This window comes from Hypomesus transpacificus, chromosome 6 (assembly GCF_021917145.1).
Source record: "Hypomesus transpacificus isolate Combined female chromosome 6, fHypTra1, whole genome shotgun sequence".
In the NCBI taxonomy this organism is placed as follows: domain Eukaryota; kingdom Metazoa; phylum Chordata; class Actinopteri; order Osmeriformes; family Osmeridae; genus Hypomesus; species Hypomesus transpacificus.
The window spans coordinates 5,127,761-5,150,943 of NC_061065.1; the positions used below are offsets into that span (position 1 = coordinate 5,127,761).

Sequence of the window (23,183 nt, forward strand, 5' to 3'; positions counted from 1 at the left end):
GTGGCTAGCGTGTGCCTGTGTGCGTTTGGTTCTTTTGCCTCTTTGTCTCCAGGGCTGTTGTTGTTGAAGAGACAGGCTCACCATCTGTCTCCGAGGCTGACACCTTTGTTGCACACAATCTCTTTTGTAATGGTCTTACCACCAAAATGACTATTGTACCGATACAACGTACGTGGTCTGCGGAGTTGCTCTCTATCTCTTTCGCTCTCTATCTCTCCCTCTCTTTCTTTCTTTCTTTCTTTCTTTCTTTCTTTCTTTCTTTCTTTCTTTCTTTCTTTCTTTCTTTCTTTCTTTCTTTCTTTCTTTCTTTCTTTCTTTCTTTCTTTCTTTCTTTCTTTCTTTCTTTCTTTCATGCTTCCATTGCTAAAATATGACTTGCACAATATTTCCTGCAGTGAAGTAATTTCATATAACATTTAATTTCATATAACATTCGCATGTATATATGGCTCTTGATGTTGTTTTTCCTTTGTATTTCTTATTGTGGTAGGGCTGACTTGCAGCGCATTGGGCACGCCCTCTTAAGGGTGGGGTGTATATATACGTCGTTCCCACCCAACTGAGTAAATTGTTTGAATTGTTTGGCGCTTGTTGCCCGTGGTTGTCTGTTGCCGGAGGAACACTGGTAGGTTTCATTTATCTGTTGTCAGGGGGATTACTATACAGATCACTTGTATCAGTTTGCTAGCTGTGGTGTAACACTTGTAAAAAGCGCTTGGTTAACGCAAACATTTAAATCTGTCACTGCAGCGACATAGGAAGACCTGATTGCAGACTGTGGGTCGTGTTTGTGCTGGCGCATCGTCCTGTAAGTCGTAAGCATAGTTTCTGACTGTTTCAACCATGTAAAGTTTTCATTGTGAATATTATGTGCAAGTATTCATGTATTGTGTCTTATCCAGGAAATAGGGTGACCACTGTTTTCCCTTACCTTAATTTGTTTTCGTAATCATAGACTGTGAGAGCTACCAGCATATTTCTTTTAGATCGTTGTTTCCTTTTGTTTGTATGAATGTGTTATTTTTAGTTAACTGCCATCTGGGTGCTCCCAGCCTTTGGATATATTAGGCTGGTGTAACCATTGTGATTACCTCTGACATTGTGTTTAGATCCCCAAACACATTTGTGTGGAGTGTGTCTAAGTTTGTCATATCACGTTGTTCTGGATTCGGTGTTAGCCTACTTGCATTGAGTGTTTTGTGTGATTTGCAGTGTTATAATCCAGATCGTGTTGATTGATATTGGGGATTGGTTTGGTCAGACTGTGGGGTTACTGGTTACTCATAGCCTGTATAACCCGGTGGGGAACTACTTTGATGGCAGTGTGTGTATTATTGTTTGTAAACTTATTCATCAGTGACCAGATATTTATTAAATAAAACGTACTGTATTTTGCTACATCTGCCTCTGTATAGTCATTCATTTGATTAGCCTGCGTCCCGTGGACTTCATGATAAGTGACAGTCAGGGTCTGTTACATTATGTTATTTAAATATCATGCAGAACACGTATACACAATTAGTGATCTGTGTCCAATACAAATCTAACAAAAGTTATGAATATTCAGCCAGCCGTTTCATGTCTGTCACCAAGGGAGACGCCCCATCAGCCTGGAACTAAAGAGACAGGAAGTGCAAGTCAGCTAGAGCCCGTGAGGGGGATTACTGCGTTTCGGTCAGCAAAGAATATCGACTGTTGCATGGTACTCGATAGAAAAACGAATTTACTTTAACGAATGTTGTAATTTAAATCGACGCCAAGTTACTGTTAACGTCTCGAACATTTGGTGTTGCTTTTGCTTTACAAAGACACCACGATGAACGGGAAATCTGCGAACGGTACTGCGGGCGGAACACTGGCCTGTATCGAGGGGCTACCCCCACTGCCGAAGAGCCTGAGCGGTCTGCTTAACTCAAGCGGCGGGTCTTGGAGAGACATGGAGAGGATGTACGCAAAGAAGACCATGATCCAAGACGACCTGAGCCGAGGGCGAAACAACGCCGATAATTTGCTGGCAAACAAACCGGCCAACCTTGATGCGGCTTTGGCTCTCCTACGGAAAGAAATGGTAAAGAAAATCTTATTGCACAATTGGAAAAGCTTGCTTGAGGGGTTGTGTTTTTAACGGGTGTAAATAGGGCGAGCAACAGCTGTTTGGGCTGAATCACGAGATCTTGCTTTGATCTGAATTCCAACCTTCAATTGTCAGCCTGGTGCCGTCAAATAAAACAGTTGGCTGTACACACTGTCATATAGCTTGACAGCTGGCATAATGATTTTGCAACCGTGAAATGCGGGTGAATTGTAGCTCACGGGATTGGTGTTAGTCACTTTCATGACAACCAGTGAGTCCCCACCGCTACATCCAATTTCGCCCCTCATCCCACCCTCATCCAGATATTCCTGTTTGACTTTCACCTCAAAAGCTTTCCCAACACTTGTCACACTGGATAGGGAATAAAACCCACGCACAACACCAAGTTCCTTGGCCTGGCACTGATCCTATAATGATGACTGACTAATCCTTTTGGCTGTTCCTCTCAGCCAGCATCTGTGATAAACCAACTGGTTGAACGCCGGTAAATCTGAACCAATGCCTAACTCTGAACCAACGCCTAACTCGTTGTTGTTAACTTGTTGTTGTTGCTCCCAGGTGGGTTTGCGGCAGCAGGACATGTCGTTGCTGTGCCAGCTCTGGTCCCTGCACGAGTCCATCCAGGAGTACAAAGGCAGCTGTCATGACCTGAGTGCTGGCGCCGGCGGCCTGGATAACGGCTACTTCGACGAGGAGGACGAGTACTACCAGGAGGCCTCCGGGACCACCCCTACGGAGGCCCTGCCCCCAGGGGAGGGCCTCGAGACGGAGGGTTTGAGTCCCAAGAACGGGACCAGCAAGGACAGCTGGCTGCAGGACTCCTTCCATGTGACTATTTGAGAGATGGAGAGATGGAGGGAGGGAGGTAAGGGGGGGATGCGGGGGAGAAGGGAGTGAGACATGGAGAGCAAGGGAGGTTTAAGAGAAAGGAGAGGTCTCTGGTTGGAGTTCTGAAGGCTTTCCTCTCCTGGTGGTCTTTCTCTCCGGGTCTTTCTCCTCAAAGAAGGCAGGAGGTGGCCTGTTATATCCTGCCTGGTCCATCTTCCCTGAGGCCTTTAGAAGGAGAAGATATGGAAGCTACCTATCTACCTTCCACCTGACTAGAGAGACTGAGAAGAGCTGAGCTGTGGACCTCCAGACTTCGACAGCTCCACACCTATAGAGGCAATATGCTCTTTATAAAGAGCTCGCTGCAGTACATGCTGGCTTATATAACCCCCCCCCCCCCCCCCTTATTTTTTCTTTTTTGGCAGACCTTTTCATATAAAGATATAAACAAAGGTTGATTATTTATTATATTATATAAATGAAAAATGTTATCTCTCGTGTATTTACTTGGATGAACTTTAGAGTTTTTTTAGTATGGCTCGGTTGAAAGAGGCTGCCAGTTTTGGTCCAGTCCTGAACAGGTTTGAGATGGAGGGCGACCTCCAGTTGCTCATCCATACAAGAAGATGTCAGCTAGCAAGAGGTTATGGGGACCTCCAACTCCAGGGTAAGAAGTGGTTGCCTTTTGCATCGGCCAGAGAAAAAAGCGCTGGGAGAAATGTGATTTACAAATACTGGAAACATTCTCACATCTGGAACAAGTTTCAAGCCCACGAGAAGCGCACATATCTGACCCAGCACCGGACTGTTCCCCCCCCCCCCCCCAAGGCCCCAGAGCTTTGCTTCTCCACCCATGGTGATGCTATCTCAGACACAGGTGTAGCCTAGCCACTTTCTCATACCACAGATGTCGTTCATTTTGGACGCGGTTTCTCTGTGGGAAAACAACAAACTTGGCCTCAGGCAGATCTGGGTTTAGGATGAACTAGCTTAACTTTCATGGGACCTTCCTGGTTCTGAGTAACCAACCGGAAACCGGGTATATTGTTCAAATCCTTGTAGACATTTAACAACTTGACACAGGGTACCCTTTCTAACTCCTGTCTATACGTTATTCTCCCATATATGATCTGTGATATTTATTTTGTTTGTTTGGCTATGTTTCCAGACAGTCTTCCATAGTCTTACCCAGAGAGCTTAGGTGACTGCACTTGGCGTCATTACAAGGTGAATCAACTCCAATGTTCATTCTGAAATTGCATCCCGGAAGGTGAACTTGTGCTTATCCTGGTATTTTGTGTGTGGGAGAAAAAAAAAAACAGTCCACATTTTTGGGTGATTGTGGTACTCGAACCAAAGAGTCAAAATGACGCACTCATCCTGGTTTATAGTATTTGGATTTCAAGGTGTTTTACCACACAGTTGTGTTGTGGTTTAGAAAGCTTGAAATGCCAAGTTGGCTTTTTGCCCACCATCAGCCTAGTTGTTGGCTACTAACACATGTATGATGTGATGTCTCTATTGAAGAATGTGGAACCTTCCAGGGTTAGCCTCAGACAGAGGCTTCTGGGTAGTGTAGTCGGTTCTCTTGACTGTTAATGCAGTTTGACAATGGAGCATGCCTGTAGGCCAGATGCTGCAACAAAAAAATATTCCCAAATCGAAATGGAGCACTGAAAGAAAATGTCTACGGAACCTTGTGTGGCACTCTCCAGACATGTATACATCCTTCTGCTTTTGAGTCTTTAGCCTAATGTAGGCATGCAGGTTAACACACTACAAACACCAGCCCCTCATTGTGAAAGTCAGTATTACAGGACACCTGTCAGTCCTAAACCTTTGTCTGTAACACTACACAAAAACGTCCCTCCCAACGCTAATTGCTATTAGTGCCTTTATGCCATGTGGTCTCAGACCATTGGCTATTGCTGTCGTCTCTCTCCAAACCCCAGAGCTTTGGTAGCATCTGCGACAAGCAAATATGGTGCATCTCGTACAGGAGCTTTCCTGTAAACCCAACTCCGCAAAATGTTTGATTCCCACCGAAAATAAAAACCCCTAAAAAAAAAAAAAAAAAAAAAAAAAAAAGAGGTTGTTCACCAGCAAAAGAAAGTTCCCATTATCAGTTATGCGGAGCAGTCTGAAATGTACCCCACCCCTACCACCCGAGGGCTGGAGTGCAGGGTGTGGCTCTCTGTTCTGACAGGGTTTACTGCTGTAGAATCAGGATCTGCAGCCAGGCAGAAGGTCTTGGAGGCCTTCAGGAAGTTCCGCATGAATCATTCATGTTGTCAAACTATTGAATATGTGCGTGAGTTCAAATTCTAAGGAAGGAATCATCTTGTCCATCTCCTTGTGTGTGTGTGTGGGAGGGGGGGGGGGGGGGGGGGGGCGGGAGAGGATGTTAACATGTGTTTAAAACGTCCGTTAGTGACGTGAGGGTAGTCAGTTACAACTTTGGTTCATTCCTCCTCCATTCAGTCAGTGGATATGTTTTGAGCTGTTCTAAGTACTTCTGATTTCATTAGGATGAGAGAATCCATACAACCTGCAAGGGGGTTGTTTTTCCAGTCTGTTCCTCATGTTGGTTTGTTGTTTTTCAGTTAACGACCATACTACTGTTATTGGAAGATTGTTTTTATGCTATGTAATAGTTACACAAATTGTGTTAATAAATGACGAACAATGAATATCCTCAGCTTGATAAGGTCTTGTGAAAACAAACGTCTTTTTAAAATAGTTGTTATACAATTCTTTCTTCTGGAGCAACAAGGCGTGACCCAATAGAAAAAGCTAAAAAGGAGAGAATGTCCTTACTCTTCGCGACTGTTGCCCTAGTTCTGCGTTTCCTGGAAGCACAGTTTCCTGAGCTGAATGTAGAGCATCGTTCCCTGTTTGAACAGTAGCAGGCCTCAGCTCTGGGGCTCTGTCACTGGTGGTGTAAATATCTAGCTCTCTATCTGAATGTCATTTTTGGTGAACCCATTCCCAGACTTAATACAGACACAGGACACTAGTCCTCAGATTATGTGCGCTAAACAGATTGTGTGTGTGTAAATATTGGCTAACACATTCAGTACTGCCCTTTTGGAATGTGGTTCTGTCTTCCCTGCCCAAGCACCTGTTTAGGAGATCGCAGCAGATTAAACATAATCTTGATTGACAGCAAATCCAAGGTATGCGTCACTCACCATGGGATTGGCCAGCTTAGCTATTGTACAACTTGCCACCATCATCATGGATGCACCGCAGAATCACTACCACCATGGATGCACCAAAACAAGCAGCATGGGTAGCAATGGGCAGGCTTAGACAAGCTTGAGCACAGATCAAATAACTAACTTTTTCAATCTTACAGCCTGTTTTAGACCCTTGCCGATTTCATTAAGGATCGTATCCTATCCAGAGTATTTGAGTGCAAGGTCATCCAAAGCTTTACTCGAAGCAGTGCAGTAAAATAAATAATCTTAGAGTAACAGTTAAGCTATACTAGAGTTGGTGCTGATAGTTTACAGTCCAACTTAACACTTCAGTAAGTCAAGACAGGTAAGAAATGCAAAGGTATGCACCAAACATGACGTTTTGTACCACAGCAATGTGCAGACAAATCCACAGATATTCATTAAATGTTTACTACATCGGCAACAATGTCTGTTTATACAGTGAAAATGTATTGGATATTGTGTACTGTATAGTAGTATAGTTATTAACTTGAACTCAATCTGTGATATTTTGGACCATAAATCAGATGCTCATTTAAGATAAATAGTTTGAAGGGGTTCACAAGTTTACACTGGCAACAGCATCTCTACTGTTCCAACCAGGGCCCAACTCTGAACCTCAGAACACCAAACCAAACATTCCAAGCTGGAGTGTTCCCCATGTGATCTGATGAGCTGTTTCATCTTGTGGGTTCACTATGAATCCTAGCATTCCTCTCAAACAGACATCTGGCAGGAATTCACACAGGCAGAAACAGTAGAAAAAATGCTGTCTTTCACAATTACAGATATCACCAAATAAAATAAAAGTACATTATGTATAGATCATATGGACACGGAGGACCATGTTTGAGGAGAACAAAAGCGTTTTCAGAGAATGTTCGTTTCCCCCAGTGAGGTGAAACTCTGCATCTGGTTCTGGTGAGGAGTTATGCACTTCCCAACACACGATCAGTTATCCATGGACATGCACGTCAAGTCACCTCTCTCTGTCTCCACACGTTCATCATTCCTCGGCTACTTGCGTTAATCACAGCAAGATTATAACTAAGCGAACATTGCCCTCTTTCACAGTTCAGATTCAGGGTGAGGGCAATACCTGTGGAATTCCACATTTATACTAGCCCCTCAAGCTCTTCAGCGCGCACACACAAATGTTACATTCACAGCCCACCAACTTGTAAAAGTAGACATTTTTTACATTTCTGACTTCAGGTAACCTCCGGAATGGCAGCTCACCAGCCAGGCTCGAGGCCTAGACACAGAGGCTGTTGTTGGATCAATTAGGTCCTTCTTCTCTCTCACAGTTTAGCAGACCTGCATTAACTCACTTGCACGTAGGTAGGTGCACACAGTTCATTCATTAAGTGATGTTTTTTGTGACAATCCAGGGAGTATGGTTCTTGTCCTCCCAGACTAACTCAGCAAGGGAACATTCATTCAAATAGATGGCAAATTCCAGACAGGCAGAGTTATTTCTGGAGTTTGGTCCACTGGGTTCTGCTTGATAGTGCAGTCTGACCCATATCAGTCAGCTGTTGGCTCTGTGGCAGGTGGCTGAAGCTAAGGGAACACACGCCACTCGCTTCTAGTATGAGAAGACCTTAAAAGGATTCAAACCAGACAATCAAAAAAGTTCCTTTCAGGCCTATCAGCCAATCAAAAGATATTGTAAGCCCTTCTCAGGGAATGGCTGCGGCAGGTCAGAAGTCAGTGCAATGCCAGGGTGTCCTGGAGGCTCCAGGGAACCTTCTGGAAAGCCTGGGCCAAGCCGGTCTCACACAGCAGGCCCACACACACCGCCAGTAGGGACAGCCTCCTGCTACAGTTTAGGATTACTGGAAAGATAAGGGGGTGTGGGGTGGGGGGGTCAGGTAGGAGAGACAGGGGAGGCACAGGGAAGGGAGAGACAAAATATCAAACCCGTGTCAGCTTTCACGTTTCGAGTTTCAGACGGGGACAGCTGCCATCTGGGGGAACCCAGACGAGCAGAGCCTTCAAACAGTTTGCCCGGAGAGTTGCCTACCCCGGATGGCCTGGGAGTTGGAGGTGAGGACGAACAGCTTGATGAGGGTGAAGCAGAGCGGGGAATGGTCGTGCTCCCAGATGACGGCGGGGACAAGCAGGACCTTGCCGTAGGAGGACAGCATCAGGGCTCGGAGCAGACGAGCCGTCTCGGCGCCGCGGCAACGCAGCCTCCCTGACAACCACAGCAAGCACAGCACCCCCGCGCAGAACACACACAGCTCTGCCCACGCACAGGGACGAGAACAGAACTCAAGTCTTTTTGATGTAGAAACGTTGTGATTTGGTGCATGAATCTTCCTTAAGTTAAAAAAAGAAAAAAAAAAAAGGAATTGGGCCAGTGTCACAAACCACATGGACGCTAATCTCAGTTCCCAGAAAAACTAAACTTCTAGGGGGATATCACTGATTCTCTGGGCTGGAAACATGAACACGATTCATTAGATAATTAGGAAACAGAAAGAAAAGTGTGATGCCCCGTTTACACACAACTCCCCCATCAGACTTTTGATCTATTCACATGTTTGATATGTGAGACTTAAATGGAGCCAAACCCTGTACTGTGGCAGAAGTCTTATTATTACCAAGAGTGGCCAGGCCAAACATGGCGTAGAAGTTCCACTCCTTGGTGTATCTGATGATGTCCGAGGGGTCGCTGTTACTGGGCTCAGATACGTGCAGCTGAGACCACCTCAGGTAGGCCTCGCATAGCAGGCAGAACACACACAACTTCCAGTGGATCTGTGGAGGGAATAGGAACACACGCACACACACTGTGAGGCATCCTCGTTTCTCTGCGTTGATTGTAAAAGGTTTGTGTAGCACTCTGACAGACACCAATCTCCAGAAGACTAATGCTTACGTTCAGGGTAGTGTTGAACAGAATGTGCCTAAAAGCTTGGGTTTTGCATAGAATGGCATCTATCAGGATTATGACTGGGTCATATTCAATGTACTTGTCCACGGGCTTCTTGCAAGACTCCTGTAAAACGAATCCGCAAACATTGAGTGTGTGGGGTTAAGGAACAGATAGCAGGAAGACACTGTTCTCACTGCCCAATTAACCACGCAACAATTTACTACACAGATTTTCTCTTGGGGGCATATTGTGCCATAGCCTACAGCTAGCTAGCTTGGCAAAGTGTCTGGATCCACGACTACAGCATCAACACTACCACTCAGCTAGGTGGTAATTAGTTAACTCACGCATATGGTTATCTTCAAAATCCCATTACTGTAATCTCTGTGAAGCTCGACCGCGTCCTCGCTACATTCCACACACCGAAAGACAGCTTTAGCCATTATGTCTTGTTCAAACTCCCTAACTGCCGGCTTGACGAAGGTGACTTCCTGGATTGGTCCCAGATAGCATGGGAGATGTAGTTTTTTGCAACTCTAACTGGCAGATTGGTTTTGAGGAATTTGCAAGGGGGCGTAGGCAGTGAAGGAACTACACGAGCAAAGCTTCCGCTCTCATCACCTACACACATGAAACACAACATGGCACCTGCCTGCCGAGGTGTTGTTGTGGTAGCCCTTTCACTTCTCTGCTTCAGTCGAGCCATCTTTTCCACTGAGCACTTATCTACTCTCACTTTCTTCAACAGCGATCTGCACAAACATGGTTGTAGCTCGCCAGAGTTGGAAGAGTACGCAGCGGACTGCGGTAGGATCTCTCTTTGCCATAGTTTTGCCACGTCCTCGTACTCGGTGTTGAATGCGGCTAGCTAACTAGCCACCAGTGCTATCTGTTGTTGGGTGTCAAACCTGTCTTCCTCGCCCGTTGACATATAACACGGACAACCAGCTAACCGCTCCCTGGAGGCGCTAGTCTAGCACTAAAGGTTACGTTTTACAATGACAGAGGTCAGAGGAGAACCATTGACTGCAATTAAGTCACTGCCATAGCATTTAATTGAATGAAGCAGGTTTTCTTGATCGTAACTAGTTGTATTTGCTGGCTTTAGCTAGATCAGTTGTTGTAGTCTTAAGTTGCTTAAATGGCTTGCAATGTGAAAGGGAACGTATTGTACTATGTTGTCTAGTAGTCCCACCGTGCACTCTTCAGCTCGCAGCAGTGGGTTCTAAAGGTGCATAATTGGAAGTGTAATGTGGCGATTTAAATTCAAGAACAACGCGAATGAATGACTTCAAACTTTACAAAACGTTGTCAACGGAGTATTCATAAAAACTGCCAACCTGCTGAACCAAGTCACAGGGTGACAGGGCGACTCTAGACCTGTGTATCATATTTCTTTGTGGGCTTGGAGCTCTGTGGAGTGTGTACCATAGGGAATTTTGGTTATGGTTGTTTGTGACACTCTCGCTCTCACACTGTCTCTGCAGAGTCATCGATTCTGCAGTTGGAGGACCCGGACTGTGAGGAAGGAAGCAGTCCGCCATGTCAGTCGGTCTTCTCGCTCAACGCTGAGAAGATCCTGGTGAGTTCCACAAGTTTCACCCGTCCTACTTCTGTAACTCCTAACAGGCCTGTATACCATAAAAACCTCCCAGAAAATAGGAAAGCAACATGAGAGCAGAATATTCGCCCTACTACAACAGACTCTCAACAGAGTCTCTTCAGCGCCCAGAAGCAAGCCGCTCCACTTCTCTTCCTCCCAGAAGCAGCAGTGTGGCTGATACGGTCTTATCTGACTAACCTCTTTGTGGTGTGTTTGCGTGTGTGTGTGTGTGTCCGCCTGCTCCAGAGCCAAGCAAGGCTGTTCATAGAGCAGAAAAGGTTCCCTTTCCCTGTCGACAACCTCAACACAAACGAGGAGCTCGGTACGTTTCCGCCAGGAAGAAACGTTCATTCGTTCTTTTTGTGCATTCATTCATCCACACAGCGATTTTCGTGTTCCTGCATTTATTCCGTGTTTCTGCGTTTTAACCCCTGTTGACACAATTCTTTCCCCCGTGTTTTTGTTTTGCTGCTGGAACCTACGGGAGCAGCAATAGGATACGTTCTCATAGGCAACGGCCTCTACGACGAAGCCATCAAACACTTCTCTTTGCTACTGCAGGTGGGTGGGCTCGACCGGACTGTATGTGTGTTCAGGTTCAACAGTCCCTGCTGTAGAAGAGGGGAAGATGGGCCCACTCCCTTTCCATGGCGTCTGTCCATACGGCGCGGCACTGTTTGTGCAGTTGTTGATGGTGTGTTTGTTGTTGTTGTGGCTGTTCCCCAACAGGGGGACCCAGAGCTGGTCAGTGCCATCTACGGACGAGGGATAGCGTACGGGAAGAAGAGTCTGCAGGTGGGTGACGATCTCGCGGAGGGATTTTGAAAGCTGAGTTTGACGACATCGGGGGTTTGGGGTGCTCCACACAGAAGTGACTGCTCAAGGATGAGATAAGATAACACTTTCTTAATCCCCAGGAGGGGAAATTTTGAGAAATGCAGCAGAAGAAAAAGATAAGAGATAACAAAGAAATGACTGAAAGTGTAATGGACAAATAAGAAACAATATGAACATATAAAACAACATAAACAATGATTTTTATGTATTTATTAACGACACCAAAATAGACATATAAACAATATAAAACAACACCAACTTTACATTGAGTGCTAACTGTGTGCCCCCTCCCCCAACCTCCCATTTCTCATCCCCCTCCTACAGGACATAAAGAATGCTGACTTGGCGCTCTACGAGCTGAGCCGAGTCATTGCCCTGGAGCCCAGCAGGCCTGAGGTGTACGAGCAGAGGGCAGAGGTGAGAACTGCCATCGAGGAGAGGCAGGGCGACGTGGAGGAGGAGGAAGCCTTCCAGTCTGGGAAGCCTGGGAAGGGATGGGCAGAGAGAGAGATACACTCATGCAGATAGAGAGCCACAAACATTCCTACATTCCTTCATTCCGTCTTGATTCCTCCCCCAGACTGTTGACACCGACGCCAGGCGTTTCTCTGGTGCTGCTGTGACAGTATGTGTGTGTGTGTGTGTGTGTGTGCAGATCCTTTCACCGCTGGGCCGTATCACAGAGGCCCTGAGTGACCTGTCTAAAGCCATCCAGCTGCAGCCTTCAGCACGCCTCTACAGACATAGAGGAACCCTGCTCTTCATTTCTGAGGTCAGAACACACAGCGTGTCTCACACACACACAAAACACACACACTCAATAATGCTACACACAATCATACACACGCAATATTGCAAAACAGACACGTTTGCGGACGTAGCACTGGTCTGCCCAGAGTCCTCCCCTGGCATGAATTTTGATTTTATCAGGGAATAATGACCACTGACGCCTTGCACTGTTTACTGAACATCTTGTGCAGTGTTATACAGGGATTCAATCACTTCTCTGTCGCACAGATACTCTCACTAAGCCTCATGGGTAATATTCTTGAAGCTAAATGCCACAATAAATGGCAAATTGAACAGTTTCTGTTTTCAAAGAAACTCACTTCTAAAGAAATCAAACATTGAAATAAACATTAAACATTGAATAAATCATTCATGACTATTTTTACTCATTAATTCACAACATCCCCCTCTGCTCTCCATATCCTCTTCTGGTGCTGTGTGTCCCTCACAGGACTATGTATCTGCAATGGAGGACTTCCAGCGCTCTCTGGACCTGAAGAAGAACCAGCCCATCGCTATGCTCTACAAAGGCCTTACCTTCTTCCACAGAGGCATGCTTAAGGTGAAGTCCTCCGATTCACTGCCTAGCGTTAGCCTAAACTAGCCTGGAGCTAGCTAGCTGTGTTAATGTGCTATCTGTCACTACATGCTAACCGTGATAGCCCTGTTCCTTTTCATCTTTCCAGGAAGCCATAGAGACCTTTAAGGAGGCCCTGAAATTGAAAGCGGACTTCATAGATGCTTATAAAAGCCTGGGCCAGGCCTACAGGTAGCCCTTTTTTTCTTTCTTTTTCTCTTTTAGCTCATCCATCTCCACTCTGTCTGTGTTCTACCTTTATTGCCAGGGTCTTTCTCTCAATCTGTGTTTAACCATATCTCTGTCTGTCTGTCTGTCTGTCTGTCTGTCTGTCTGTCTGTCTGTCTCTCTCTCTCTCTCTCTCTCTCTCTCTCTCTCTCTCTCTCTCTCTCTCTCTCTCTCCCCTTGTCTCTCTTTGTCTCTCTCTCTCTCTATAGGGAGTTGGGGGACTTTGAGGCGGCCATGGAGAGCTTCCAGCGAGCCTTGCTGCTCAACCAGAACCACATCCAGTCCCTTCAGCTCCGAGGCATGATGCTCTACCACCACGGCAGCCTGCAAGAGGCCATTGGAAACTTTAAGGTAACTATGTGTGTGGGGGTGGGGGTGGGTGAGAGTTGGTGCCCTGTGTGTGGTATTCCAGGCTTTGTTGACTCTGTTGTGTTGCTATCAGTTCACTTGCTGACAACGCTTGGCCAGTGATGACACACGTGATGCTCAGTCCGTGTGTGTGGTATTTGGAGGATGAGGTGTGATCTCCTTGCCACTCACGCATGTACACAACGGTCACAATGTTAATCTAGTTTAGGGGGTAGAAAGTGTTTCAGGAAGCCTGTGTTTCCTGTTGTGTCCTGTGTGTCGTCGTGTGTAATACTACTGGATACTTGTCATCTCCAGTCCATCGCTCATTGAAAGTCATTCTTTTTCTAAAGTTTCTAAACAAGCTCCTAGCTACCCGACATACTGACATGAACGAGCTCACGCATTAATGCTAACCTGCCCCACAGTCTTACGTTTGTCCCATGGCCATCTGTCAACTACTATAAACGATTTTGGGTCTTGTCTTTCTGTTGCTCTGTCACTTATCATCGCCTTCACCCTTCCAGCAGTGCCTATAGGTAGCGCCCTACATCAAAGTGCACCAGTAAACTTGGACCTGTCTCTCCCCCCCCCCCCCCCCCCTCAGCGGTGTCTGCAGTTGGAGCCCTACAACGAGGTTTGCCAGTACATGAAGGGGCTGAGCCACGTGGCCATGGGCCAGTTCTACGAGGGCATCAAGGCCCAGACCAAGGTCATGCTCAACGACCCCCTGCTGGGGCAAAAGGCCAGCTCGGAGTACCTGAAAGTCAAATACCTCAGAGGTAGGTGAACCAACCTAGCATCAATCCCCATTGACACACCAATCGCACTCCCAAATGCTCAAGCTGTTCACAAATCGCTGAAATTCTCGTTTCGTAACTCTCGGGGCGCTGGTTTTAAATTGAGATTAGACTTAATCTGTCAGGATACTCATCTACTTTTTTTGTTTGTTTTTTTTGTAAAGAGTTCCATTACATTTAGTCATTTTGCGTACGCTCTCATCCAGAGCGACTTATAGTAAGTACAGGGCATTCCCCCCAAGGCAAGTACGGTAAAGTGCCTTGCCCAAGAACACAACGTAATTTGGCACGGCCGGGAATCAAACGACAACCTTCTGATTAGTAGCCCGATTTCCTAACCGCTCAGCCATCTGACCCCTGAGTCATCTGAGTTCCTTGTCATTCATCCGACCAGGTTTTCCTGTTGGATAGCTTTTGATACAGGTCAAATTTCCCATTAGTCTGGGTGGAATACAACTTTGTGTCTCCCTTATGTCTCTCGTATCCTAATGTCCTCTCCTGATGTCTATCGCTACGACAGAGTCCATTCCTAACCTTCCTTGCTGTCCCCCCCCTCCCCCCCCCTCCCCTCCCCTCCCCTCCCCTCCCCTCCCCTCCCCTCCCCTCCCCTCTCCTCTCCTCTCCTCTCCTCTCCTCTCCTCTCCTCTCCTCTCCTCTCCCCTCCTCTCCTCTCCCGTCCCCTCCCCTCTCCTCTCCTCTCCTCTCCTCTCCTCCCCCAGAATACTCCCGGTACCTCCACTCTCACCTGGACATCTCCGTGGCTGAGTACAACGTGGACCAGGACCTCCCAGGAAACTTCAAGAACCACTGGGCCAAGAACCTGCCCTTCCTCATCGAGGACTACGAGGAGCAGCCGGGCCTGCAGCCGCACATCAAGTGCGTGTGCGTCTGTGTTTGCGTGTGTTTGTGTGTGTTTGTGCGTCTGTGGGTGTGTGATTGGAGAGAGAAGCACATTCACCTGTCCTGCTCACCCCTCCCCCTCCTCCCCCGCTGCTTCCATCCGATGCAGAGACGTGCTACCGCAGAACTTTGAGAGCTACAGCAGCGAGGTCCAGAAGCTCATCTGCACGGCCGATCACCTGGGGGGCCTGATGCAGTACAACACCCCCGGCTTCCTGCCCAACAGGCGCATCCACCGAGGTACACCCTGGGGTGGTGGGTGTGTCGGGTAGGGGTGTGTGTGGGGAGGGGGGGGGGGGGGTCTCAACGGCTCTGCCTGTTAGCATGTGTCGAAGGGGATAGTTTCATAGTGTTATGGACTGGACATGGATAAGAAGGGATCACAAGTGTGTTTCTCATTCTCTCTCCGCCACACTCTCTCTCTCTCTCTCTCTCTCTCTCTCTCTCTCTCTCTCTCTCTCTCTCTGTGTGTGTATGTCCAGCCATGGGCCTGGCCACCCTGGAGGTGATGCAGGCGATGCAGCGGACCTGGAGTAACGCCAAGGTCCGGGTCAACGGCAAGACCAGGCAGATGCAATGGAGAGACATGTTCGACATAGCCGTCAAATGGAGGCGGTAAGGATCGGGAGAGAGAGGGAGTCACAGAGAGAGGGAGTTTATTTACACGTCGGGGCAATGACTCACCCCCTCACTATCCCATGTGTTGGCGCCTTTCTCGCAGGATCGCAGATCCGGACCAGCCAGTTCTGTGGTTGGATCAGATGCCCGCCAGGAGTCTAAGTCGTGGGTTCAACAACCACATCAATCTCATCAGGTAGACTCCCCCACCAACTCACACGCACCACGCTGCCGGTCCGTGACAGAAACCAGATCACCAGACACCTCGCTCTACAAAGAGCCATCAGGCTGGAGTTCCCCCTCAGCTTTTGTGGTTTTCTTTAAGACCTCAGCGGGTGTGTCTAGAACAGTGAGCCCATGAAAGAAGATCTCAGCGCTAGGACTTTCGGTGGGGAAACTAGCCCTAGGGAAACTAACCCCTAGGGCCGAAGAAAGTCAGATTTTTGTCGTTTTACTGGGGTGGTCTTGCTGATGTGGTGGCTCTGCTTCTCCTTCAGGGGGCAGATTATCAACATCCGCTATCTGGCTTACTTCGACGACATCCTCAACTTCATCAAAGACAGAATACTGGTCTATCACGGGTTAGTCACATGAAAGCTACACTTGTGGCTCAGGTGTATGACCCAAGCTCTCAGTGCTGCTTTCAAAACGAGGCCCAAAGTATAATCTTGCGTGTGTGTGTGTGTCCTGCTGCCTAGGGCCTACAATCCCAGGGGGCTGCTGGAGGTTAGACAGGCTCTGGAGAGTGTCAGCAAGGTGGAGGACCTGCTGCCTATCATGAAGGTAGGGAGGGGGCGGGGGGAGAGGGAGAGGGGGGGAGGATGGGAGGAGTTAGGATGGAAGGGTGGATGAGAGGCGGGAATCATGGAAGGACTAAGGGGAGGGAGGGAGTTTGAAATAGTGAGGGATGGTGTCTGGGAGAGATGGAGGGATGTGAGAGAGAGGCTGTCAGTAAAACACTTGTCCGTGTCTATTCCAGGAAAAACACCCGTTTTGCCATGGCAGTGTTTCAGAGATAGATCCGATTCTGCGGTGTCGTTTTTGTATAGCTTGTCTGACGGCATTTGTGTGTGTGTGCGCGTGTCTTTGTGTGTTTTGTGTCTTGAAGCAGTTCAACAGTAAAACCAGAGATGGCTTCACAGTCAACTCCAAGGTGCCCAGTGTGAAGGATCCTGGGAAGGAGTATGACGGCTTTACCATCACCATCACAGGAGACAGGTCTGTGCTAACAGCCAGTACTATAATACAGGTCTGTGCTTAACCCTCGTTCTAAACCAGCCCATACCCCTAGTCCCTACGGGTCTGAACTAGAACCCAGTCCCAGACATAGCCCACCACCAACTCTATATCCTTTACAGATATGTACAAGTGCTCAGTTCTTAGCCGCTTAGTCCTAGGAATCGCTAGTCCCTCGATTCTAGTCCCTAGTCCCAAGAATTGTTCTCTACCCTCTACTCCAAAACTCCTAGTCCCTAACCCCTACCCCCTATGGAGATATCCTCAGCCCCCATTACTTTTCTTTCGCCCTTAACTTATAGAACGTAGCTCTTAGCCTGTCGAATCACATTCACACCATCAAACCTCGCTTCCTGTTCAGAAGGGTGCGTGCGGGTGGGCTTGTTCAACCGACTCAGCCGAGCACAGGAGCCCACACACACACACGCAGTCAGAGTTGATTTAACCAGCTAACCCATTTCAGAGCAGGAAGCGAGGTTTGATGGTGTGAATGTGAGTCTCCCTCATGGTGAGGAGAGAGGTACTCTCCGGCTGTTTGGGAAGGTGCAGGTCTTCAAGGTTACCTCCAGGCCTGCCCGTGTTGACCAGGGTCAGGGTAACACAAATGCTGGAGTGAGATGAACAGCAGCACAGGGAAAGAGTCGTCAGTGTTCAGGTCCATGTTCTGGGTCCAAACTGACCATATACCACCTTCTGATTTGTTTGTGCCTGAGGTCTTCCATCACATAAAATATACCATACCTTCATCCACTGTGTGTGTGTTTGTCTGATTTGGGCATAAAAAGATGTTTCCTGCTTCCTGACCTGCTGTTTTCCGGACGCTTCCGTGACATTGCTCTGTGTGTGTGTGTGTGTGTACATGCGTGCCGCGTCCTGCAGAGTGGGGAACATGCTGTTCTCAGTGGAGACCCAGACCACCGAGGAGAGGACCCAGCAGTACCAGTCTGAGATCGAGAACCTCTACAAGGACCTCACAGCCAAGGGCAAGGCCCTCATGCTCTCCACAGAACTGGGGGTAGGAGCCCCGCCTCTCTCCCCCGTCAGAGAAACGCCCCCACTCTGGGGTCGAGCTGTAGCACTGTAGCAGCAATAAGGCAGAAGCTGTTTGAGTGGCTCAATAGATTTATTTGTAGTTGTCTTGTCTAAAAATGTGCCGTTGTATGACTGCCTTCACACTTGAAACACGGGTTAGTCTATGAGCACACCAACTATGTGAACTCACAAAGACTAAGGCTATTTGATACTGTGATGCTGGGATTTTGATATGATCAAATGACTTGCATTATGACGGACAGGTGTATCTCGTTTAATGTTCTCAAAGCATGTTATCAAGGAGCAAGAGCCATTATCATCCATGAAACGGTATTGACATTTTGTCTGCTTTTCTCTCTCTCTCTCTCTCTCTCTCTCTCTCTCTCTCTCTCTCTCTCTCTCTCTCTCTCTCTCTCTCTCTCTCTCTCTCTCTCTCTAACCCCTAAGGACGCTGATGCAGTGTGTAACCTCATCCTATCTCTGGTCTACTACTTCTGTAACCTCATGCCCCTTTCTAGAGGCTCCAGGTAGACACTCTCTCACGCACACACTCGCACACATCCCACCCAAAACACTCCCTCACACACACCCCACCCTACACACTAGGGCTGAACGATAAGTTGCATTTGCGATAATATCGCGATGTGACAATACAAGATTTTGTCATCGCAAAGGCTGCGATTTGACTTTGGTCACGGGACACGCGAGAGTAACGCCGTTTGCAGACGAAGGATCAACTTTGCACGTTACACTTAACCTTGGCCTGTACGATGGCCTCAGGCTCAACAGAACCTGACACAACAGACACTTTGCCAATTTTGCCTTTAAAAAAGATGCTGCACCGTGTCAAGTATTGTGCAAAACCTGCCTAGCTAACGTTGCTACCTCACGGGGCAACACCACCAACCTAATTCGGCCCTGAAAAACACCACAAAGCCATGTACGATGCATAGCTAAAATGCTGAACACCAGTGTGTCAAATAAGCCGACAGGATGATCGAAATGTTTCAAAGCCTAACTCCATATTCATGTACGAAATTACTCAAGCAGTAACAGAGTTCATCACGAAAGATATGATGCCCCTCGGTGATACTCATACAGTAGGATCACTATGGCTGTCAGTGCCATTACGTTTCTGTTAGGCTACTGGATCAGAAATGTTCAGACAGTGTTTCTTTTAAGATTCAACTTTTAGATGCGTGAGTTTTAAATATTTCCAACGGTCCCCACAACAAGTTTTTTTTTCTCCAAAACGGTAGCTAGCTAGCTTTAGTTAAGAAAGTACAATGCACATGTTATTAGCCTACGTTTAGCTTTGATTTACCTAAATATTTTTGAAGAGGTAGGCTACAGGTAGCCTGGTCCTAACCAGACCCTCGTACATTTCATTTGTACAGAGGGTCTGGGATCTCTCCATTGACAAACGTTAACTTCTTTGAAGGCGGGTCCTCTGTTGAAGTTTAAAACTATTGGATCCGCCCAGAGCCACTCTGATTTGCCATAACCAATCGCAAGCGTTCGCCTGAGCCAACTCCTTCACCACTACTGTAACGGAGCTAGCTGCCGTAGCTGGAAAATCAAACTTTTCCCGAACCCCGAGGAGGGCCACAACATCATGGCCACCAACAAACCTCAGCAAGGAATGTTCTTGCTCCGGCTTTAACCTATGGATATTCGGCAGCGTTGCCACAACCGCAGAATAGTTTCGCTCTTATCTTTCTCCGCCGCCATTACTGAACTACTCAAACTAGTGCACGACATTAACGTCATCGTTCTCAGCCACTCCCTCTGTTCGCTGATTGGACCTACACATTTTTTGGGGGGGGAAACAGACTTCAGAGCCGAGCTCCCAGACCTAGTACAGAAGCAAAATCCAAATTAAGCGGAAGTACGTAGGAGGGCAGAGCCAGGCCAGGCTACAGGCGGTAGCCTATGTTTTCCTTAATTTTTCCGAACTTGGTGTGTTATGCTGCTGACTGGAGATCAGCAGTATAAATCTATATTTATTAATAAATCATATAATAATCGTATATTAAATCGCAATTGCAATATCAGTCAAAATCGTCCAATTCCTAAATCGTTCAGCCCTACTAAACACTCACAAACACTTTCCACATCTTACTTACACACATCCCACCCAAAACACTTACGCACGGCCACCCGTACTCCCACAACTAACAACAGAAAACAGCAGAGGTATGACATGTGTTCCCTCTTCCCCTCTCTCCCTCTGTCCCCCTCTCCCCCTGTTCCCCTCTCCCTGTGTCCCCCTCTCTCCCTCTATCCCCCTTTCCCCCTGTTCCCCTCTCCCTGTGTCCCCCTCTCTCCCTCTGTCCCCCTCTCCCCCTGTTCCCCTCTCCCTGTGTCCCCCTCTCTCCCTCTGTCCCCCTCTCCCCCTGTCCCCTTCTCCCTGTGTCCCCCTCTCTCCCTCTCCCTGTGTCCCCCTCTCTCCCTCTCCCTGTGTCCCCCTCTCCCCCTGTCCCCCTCTCCCTGTGTCCCCCTCTCCCCCTGTCCCCCTCTCCCTGTGTCCCCCTCTCTCCTTCTCCCTCTGTCCCCCTGTCCCCTTCTCCCTGTGTCCCCCTTTCCCCTTCTCCCCAGCGTGGTGGCCTACTCCGTGGTCATGGGAGCTCTGATGGCCAGTGGGAAGGAGGTAATAGGGAGGATCCCCAGAGGAAAGGTACTTAGGCAACATCCACATGCAACTAGACAACCACTCTCCACACACCTGGCCTTACCACCGCCATGCTGCCCTGGGCGCCTTCATCCAATGCAGTCAAGTGGTTGTGTACCGTCTTGTGGGCTATTGGAATACGTGAATTGTATCACAGCAGATTAATGAGATCAGTGGGAATATCAATCAGCGTCTTCTCTAATTACCATTTTTATTCGGTTCACGTTTGATCCAGCTGGTGGATTTCGAAGCCATGACGACGCCCAGTCCAGACAGTTTTAGTAAAACAGCCAAGAACTGGATGAATTTAAAAAGGTGAGCGTTCCATAAAAACGTACAGCGTGTGTCCTCGCTCATGTCAAGAACTGCTGCTGAGCTTAGTCTATTTATTACCCCTCTTCTTATCTGGCTACGGTGTGTATCCAAATGCCTGCCCCCACTACCCTAACCCAGTCTGCCTCTCTCTCTGTTTCCTCACAAGTTTACCGGGCTGGTACCAGAATCTTCCGTCAGTAGCAGAAACCTTCCCTACCTCCAGAACCATGATTGAAGTTCTGAACACAGACCCGACCTCGCACTGTCCCAAGAAGTCATAACAAGACCCTTCCCCCCCTCCTCCAACCCCCCCTCCCCAGCCACCAGCTGCCTGGACCACTCAGCCCCCCACCCCCCTCAACCAGCTCTACACTCCCCTGCCCTGTAGATGCAAGATCTAAAACAACGGGGTAGGCCTGAGCAAGTTGGCGTCCTCTCTGCCTGCCGGAGAATACAGTGAAGCCGGCGGCCATCTTACTTGATCCTGTCTGTTGTTCTTGAGGTCTAGTGTCTATGGGGGTTAAGCTGTAGAGGTTGGTGGAGGCCTGGGGGGGGGGGGGCTGTCCCCTTTCTCTCTCTTTCTGTATCTCTCTCTCCAGAAGCACAAAAACCCCTCTCCCAAGTCTCTAAATGGAACTGTGAACGTCCCCACGTTGTTTAGTAACAGCCTCCGTCTGTGGACAAGGAGCTCTCTACCTGTAGACGTGTAATCACCATGGGATGAGAGGGTGGGGTTGCGTTCACAACTCCCATGGTAAAAGCTCATGTTTTTTCGGGATTTTCTGGCACCCACCACCTGCTTTCTAACAATTGTTCTCTATGGTACTGGAAAGCTTGATGGGTGGGTTAGACAAATTGATATGTGAATGGGAGGGATTCCCTATGAATGTGATTGGCACTTTAATTCTATTCTATTTTAAAAACAACCCCCTTATACCTGTAGAGAGTACTAGCAGAGAGAAAGGACAGGGAGATTTTAAATTTAACTTTTTCTTCGGGGCTATTTAATTCCTCTTGGGATACTTGAAAAGAAAAAAGACAAGCCATTTTTTTTTATTAGTCTTGTTGATGTCGGAAGGCACTTTTTGTCATTGTTTTAACTTACCAGTAAAAGGTGTGATGAGGAGGAATAGGATCAAAAACTATTTTGGGTTGCACTCAAACGCAACACATTATTTTGAGGGAAAAGTGAACCGAAGAAGAAGGAAAAAAAAAAAAAGCACACAACATGGTGCCATTTTAATCATTCCTCTGGTGCTGTCAGAAGGCAAACATCCATGAGCCAATCATTTCTTTACCCTTTGTTCTTTTTTCTCTCCAGTAATGTGTTTTAATTAGCAAGGTCACAACTGCACACACAGCAGTGTACTTTCAGGGACTTTCACTAGGGCAGACTATGGGTGACTGAGATTAGTCCTGGACCAATTATCCACAAAGTTCTCTGTTCCCATCTCAACCTGTTACTGGGACTTAGCAACACACACGACGATGGTTCCCTTTTGTGAATGAGCTCATGATCAAAAAAGCTTATTGAATGAAACAAAGATGTTCTTTCAACTGACCTGTGCAGGTCCATTTTGGGAGGTAACTACTGTTTTATGTTTCCATATTAACGATTGTGCTGACTGGTTTGGATTTAGTTTTTCTTTCTTTTTGTCTTCTTCTTTGTTTTTTTTGCACTGGGTGAATCATTGTAATAAAGTGTTACGGTGGACTTTTAAAGTACTTTATGTGTCTCAACTTGAAGAAAAAGGAATGTGTGATTTTAGGGGATTTTGTGGTCCAGGATGAATTGGGATGTTCAAATGGTCAATAAAACGGCTACACTGAGTTACCCTGTCATATTGTTTCCTTCTGTCAGAAGTCATTAGTGGCTCATTCACATTAAGTGGCATCAGCACATTGAAAGAGAAGTACCTGAATGCAGTCTAAAAATCAGGAAGAGGCTCAACGTGGGTGGAGTCAAACGTTTGATTGGCTTACTCAAAGGCACCAAGTGGTGGAAGCCCTGCAGATTCAATTGTTTGACTTGAGGCTATTCATGCAAATTGACGTTAGCGGAATGAAATGGAATCATACCAACAAATACTGTGGGTTCGCTATTAACAAGATGAGGCTGTTATTAGTGGGATATTGCAGAAAAGGGATGAAAGTATATTGAAACTCTCGCCAGTACTATGATTCTGACCTCTAAACATTCT

At 47.4% G+C, this 23,183-nt stretch overlaps 3 protein-coding genes across 6 annotated transcripts; 2 read left to right on the plus strand and 1 right to left on the minus strand.

Moving 5' to 3' along the window:
• Nucleotides 1-535: 535 nt before the first annotated feature.
• On the plus strand, nucleotides 536-5,621 carry fam89a (family with sequence similarity 89 member A). Of its 3 annotated transcripts, XM_047021189.1 has the most exons (5): nucleotides 540-625; nucleotides 751-808; nucleotides 1,594-1,702; nucleotides 1,809-2,068; nucleotides 2,654-5,621. In XM_047021189.1, exons 4-5 carry the CDS (start codon nucleotides 1,817-1,819, stop codon nucleotides 2,933-2,935), a joined length of 534 nt encoding a protein of 177 aa, XP_046877145.1. In that variant the 5' UTR covers nucleotides 540-625; nucleotides 751-808; nucleotides 1,594-1,702; nucleotides 1,809-1,816; the 3' UTR covers nucleotides 2,936-5,621. The 3 variants fall into 3 exon arrangements, with proteins under 3 accessions (XP_046877147.1, XP_046877145.1, XP_046877146.1); XM_047021190.1 differs by lacking the exon at nucleotides 1,594-1,702; XM_047021191.1 differs by lacking the exon at nucleotides 1,594-1,702 and having other exon boundaries at nucleotides 536-808.
• Nucleotides 5,622-5,843: 222 nt separating this feature from the next.
• Nucleotides 5,844-9,526, minus strand: arv1 (ARV1 homolog, fatty acid homeostasis modulator). Its single transcript, XM_047021188.1, has 5 exons — nucleotides 9,376-9,526; nucleotides 9,032-9,151; nucleotides 8,754-8,910; nucleotides 8,171-8,392; nucleotides 5,844-7,982 (listed from the first exon to the last, which is right to left on the minus strand). Exons 1-5 carry the CDS (start codon nucleotides 9,469-9,471, stop codon nucleotides 7,855-7,857), a joined length of 723 nt encoding a protein of 240 aa, XP_046877144.1. The 5' UTR covers nucleotides 9,472-9,526; the 3' UTR covers nucleotides 5,844-7,854.
• Nucleotides 9,527-9,624: 98 nt separating this feature from the next.
• Nucleotides 9,625-22,812, plus strand: ttc13 (tetratricopeptide repeat domain 13). Of its 2 annotated transcripts, none has more exons than XM_047021187.1 (23): nucleotides 9,625-9,835; nucleotides 10,516-10,610; nucleotides 10,878-10,953; nucleotides 11,122-11,192; nucleotides 11,361-11,426; nucleotides 11,793-11,885; nucleotides 12,124-12,240; nucleotides 12,709-12,819; nucleotides 12,944-13,026; nucleotides 13,272-13,413; nucleotides 14,018-14,192; nucleotides 14,930-15,086; nucleotides 15,220-15,350; nucleotides 15,593-15,725; nucleotides 15,832-15,924; nucleotides 16,226-16,309; nucleotides 16,427-16,511; nucleotides 16,840-16,946; nucleotides 17,844-17,979; nucleotides 18,444-18,523; nucleotides 20,595-20,673; nucleotides 20,903-20,982; nucleotides 21,149-22,812. In XM_047021187.1, exons 1-23 carry the CDS (start codon nucleotides 9,658-9,660, stop codon nucleotides 21,261-21,263), a joined length of 2,487 nt encoding a protein of 828 aa, XP_046877143.1. In that variant the 5' UTR covers nucleotides 9,625-9,657; the 3' UTR covers nucleotides 21,264-22,812. The 2 variants fall into 2 exon arrangements, with proteins under 2 accessions (XP_046877143.1, XP_046877142.1); XM_047021186.1 differs by having other exon boundaries at nucleotides 9,626-9,835; nucleotides 16,837-16,946.
• The last annotated feature ends 371 nt before the right edge of the window (nucleotides 22,813-23,183 follow it).

Coding starts and splice junctions, on each gene's coding strand:
- fam89a (XM_047021191.1), top strand. CDS start 1,817: ATGAACGGGAAATCTGCGAACGGTACTGCGGGCGGAACACTGGCCTGT. Junction 2,069..2,653: donor CTCTCCTACGGAAAGAAATG/GTAAAGAAAATC, acceptor TGTTGCTCCCAG/GTGGGTTTGCGGCAGCAGGA.
- arv1 (XM_047021188.1), bottom strand. CDS start 9,471: ATGGCTAAAGCTGTCTTTCGGTGTGTGGAATGTAGCGAGGACGCGGTC. Junction 8,911..9,031: donor TGTTCAACACTACCCTGAAC/GTAAGCATTAGT, acceptor TTCCCTCCACAG/ATCCACTGGAAGTTGTGTGT. Junction 8,393..8,753: donor GTTTGGCCTGGCCACTCTTG/GTAATAATAAGA, acceptor GTGCGTGGGCAG/AGCTGTGTGTGTTCTGCGCG.
- ttc13 (XM_047021186.1), top strand. CDS start 9,658: ATGAAACACAACATGGCACCTGCCTGCCGAGGTGTTGTTGTGGTAGCC. Junction 15,351..15,592: donor CAACAGGCGCATCCACCGAG/GTACACCCTGGG, acceptor GTGTATGTCCAG/CCATGGGCCTGGCCACCCTG. Junction 17,980..18,443: donor TGCTCTCCACAGAACTGGGG/GTAGGAGCCCCG, acceptor CTAACCCCTAAG/GACGCTGATGCAGTGTGTAA.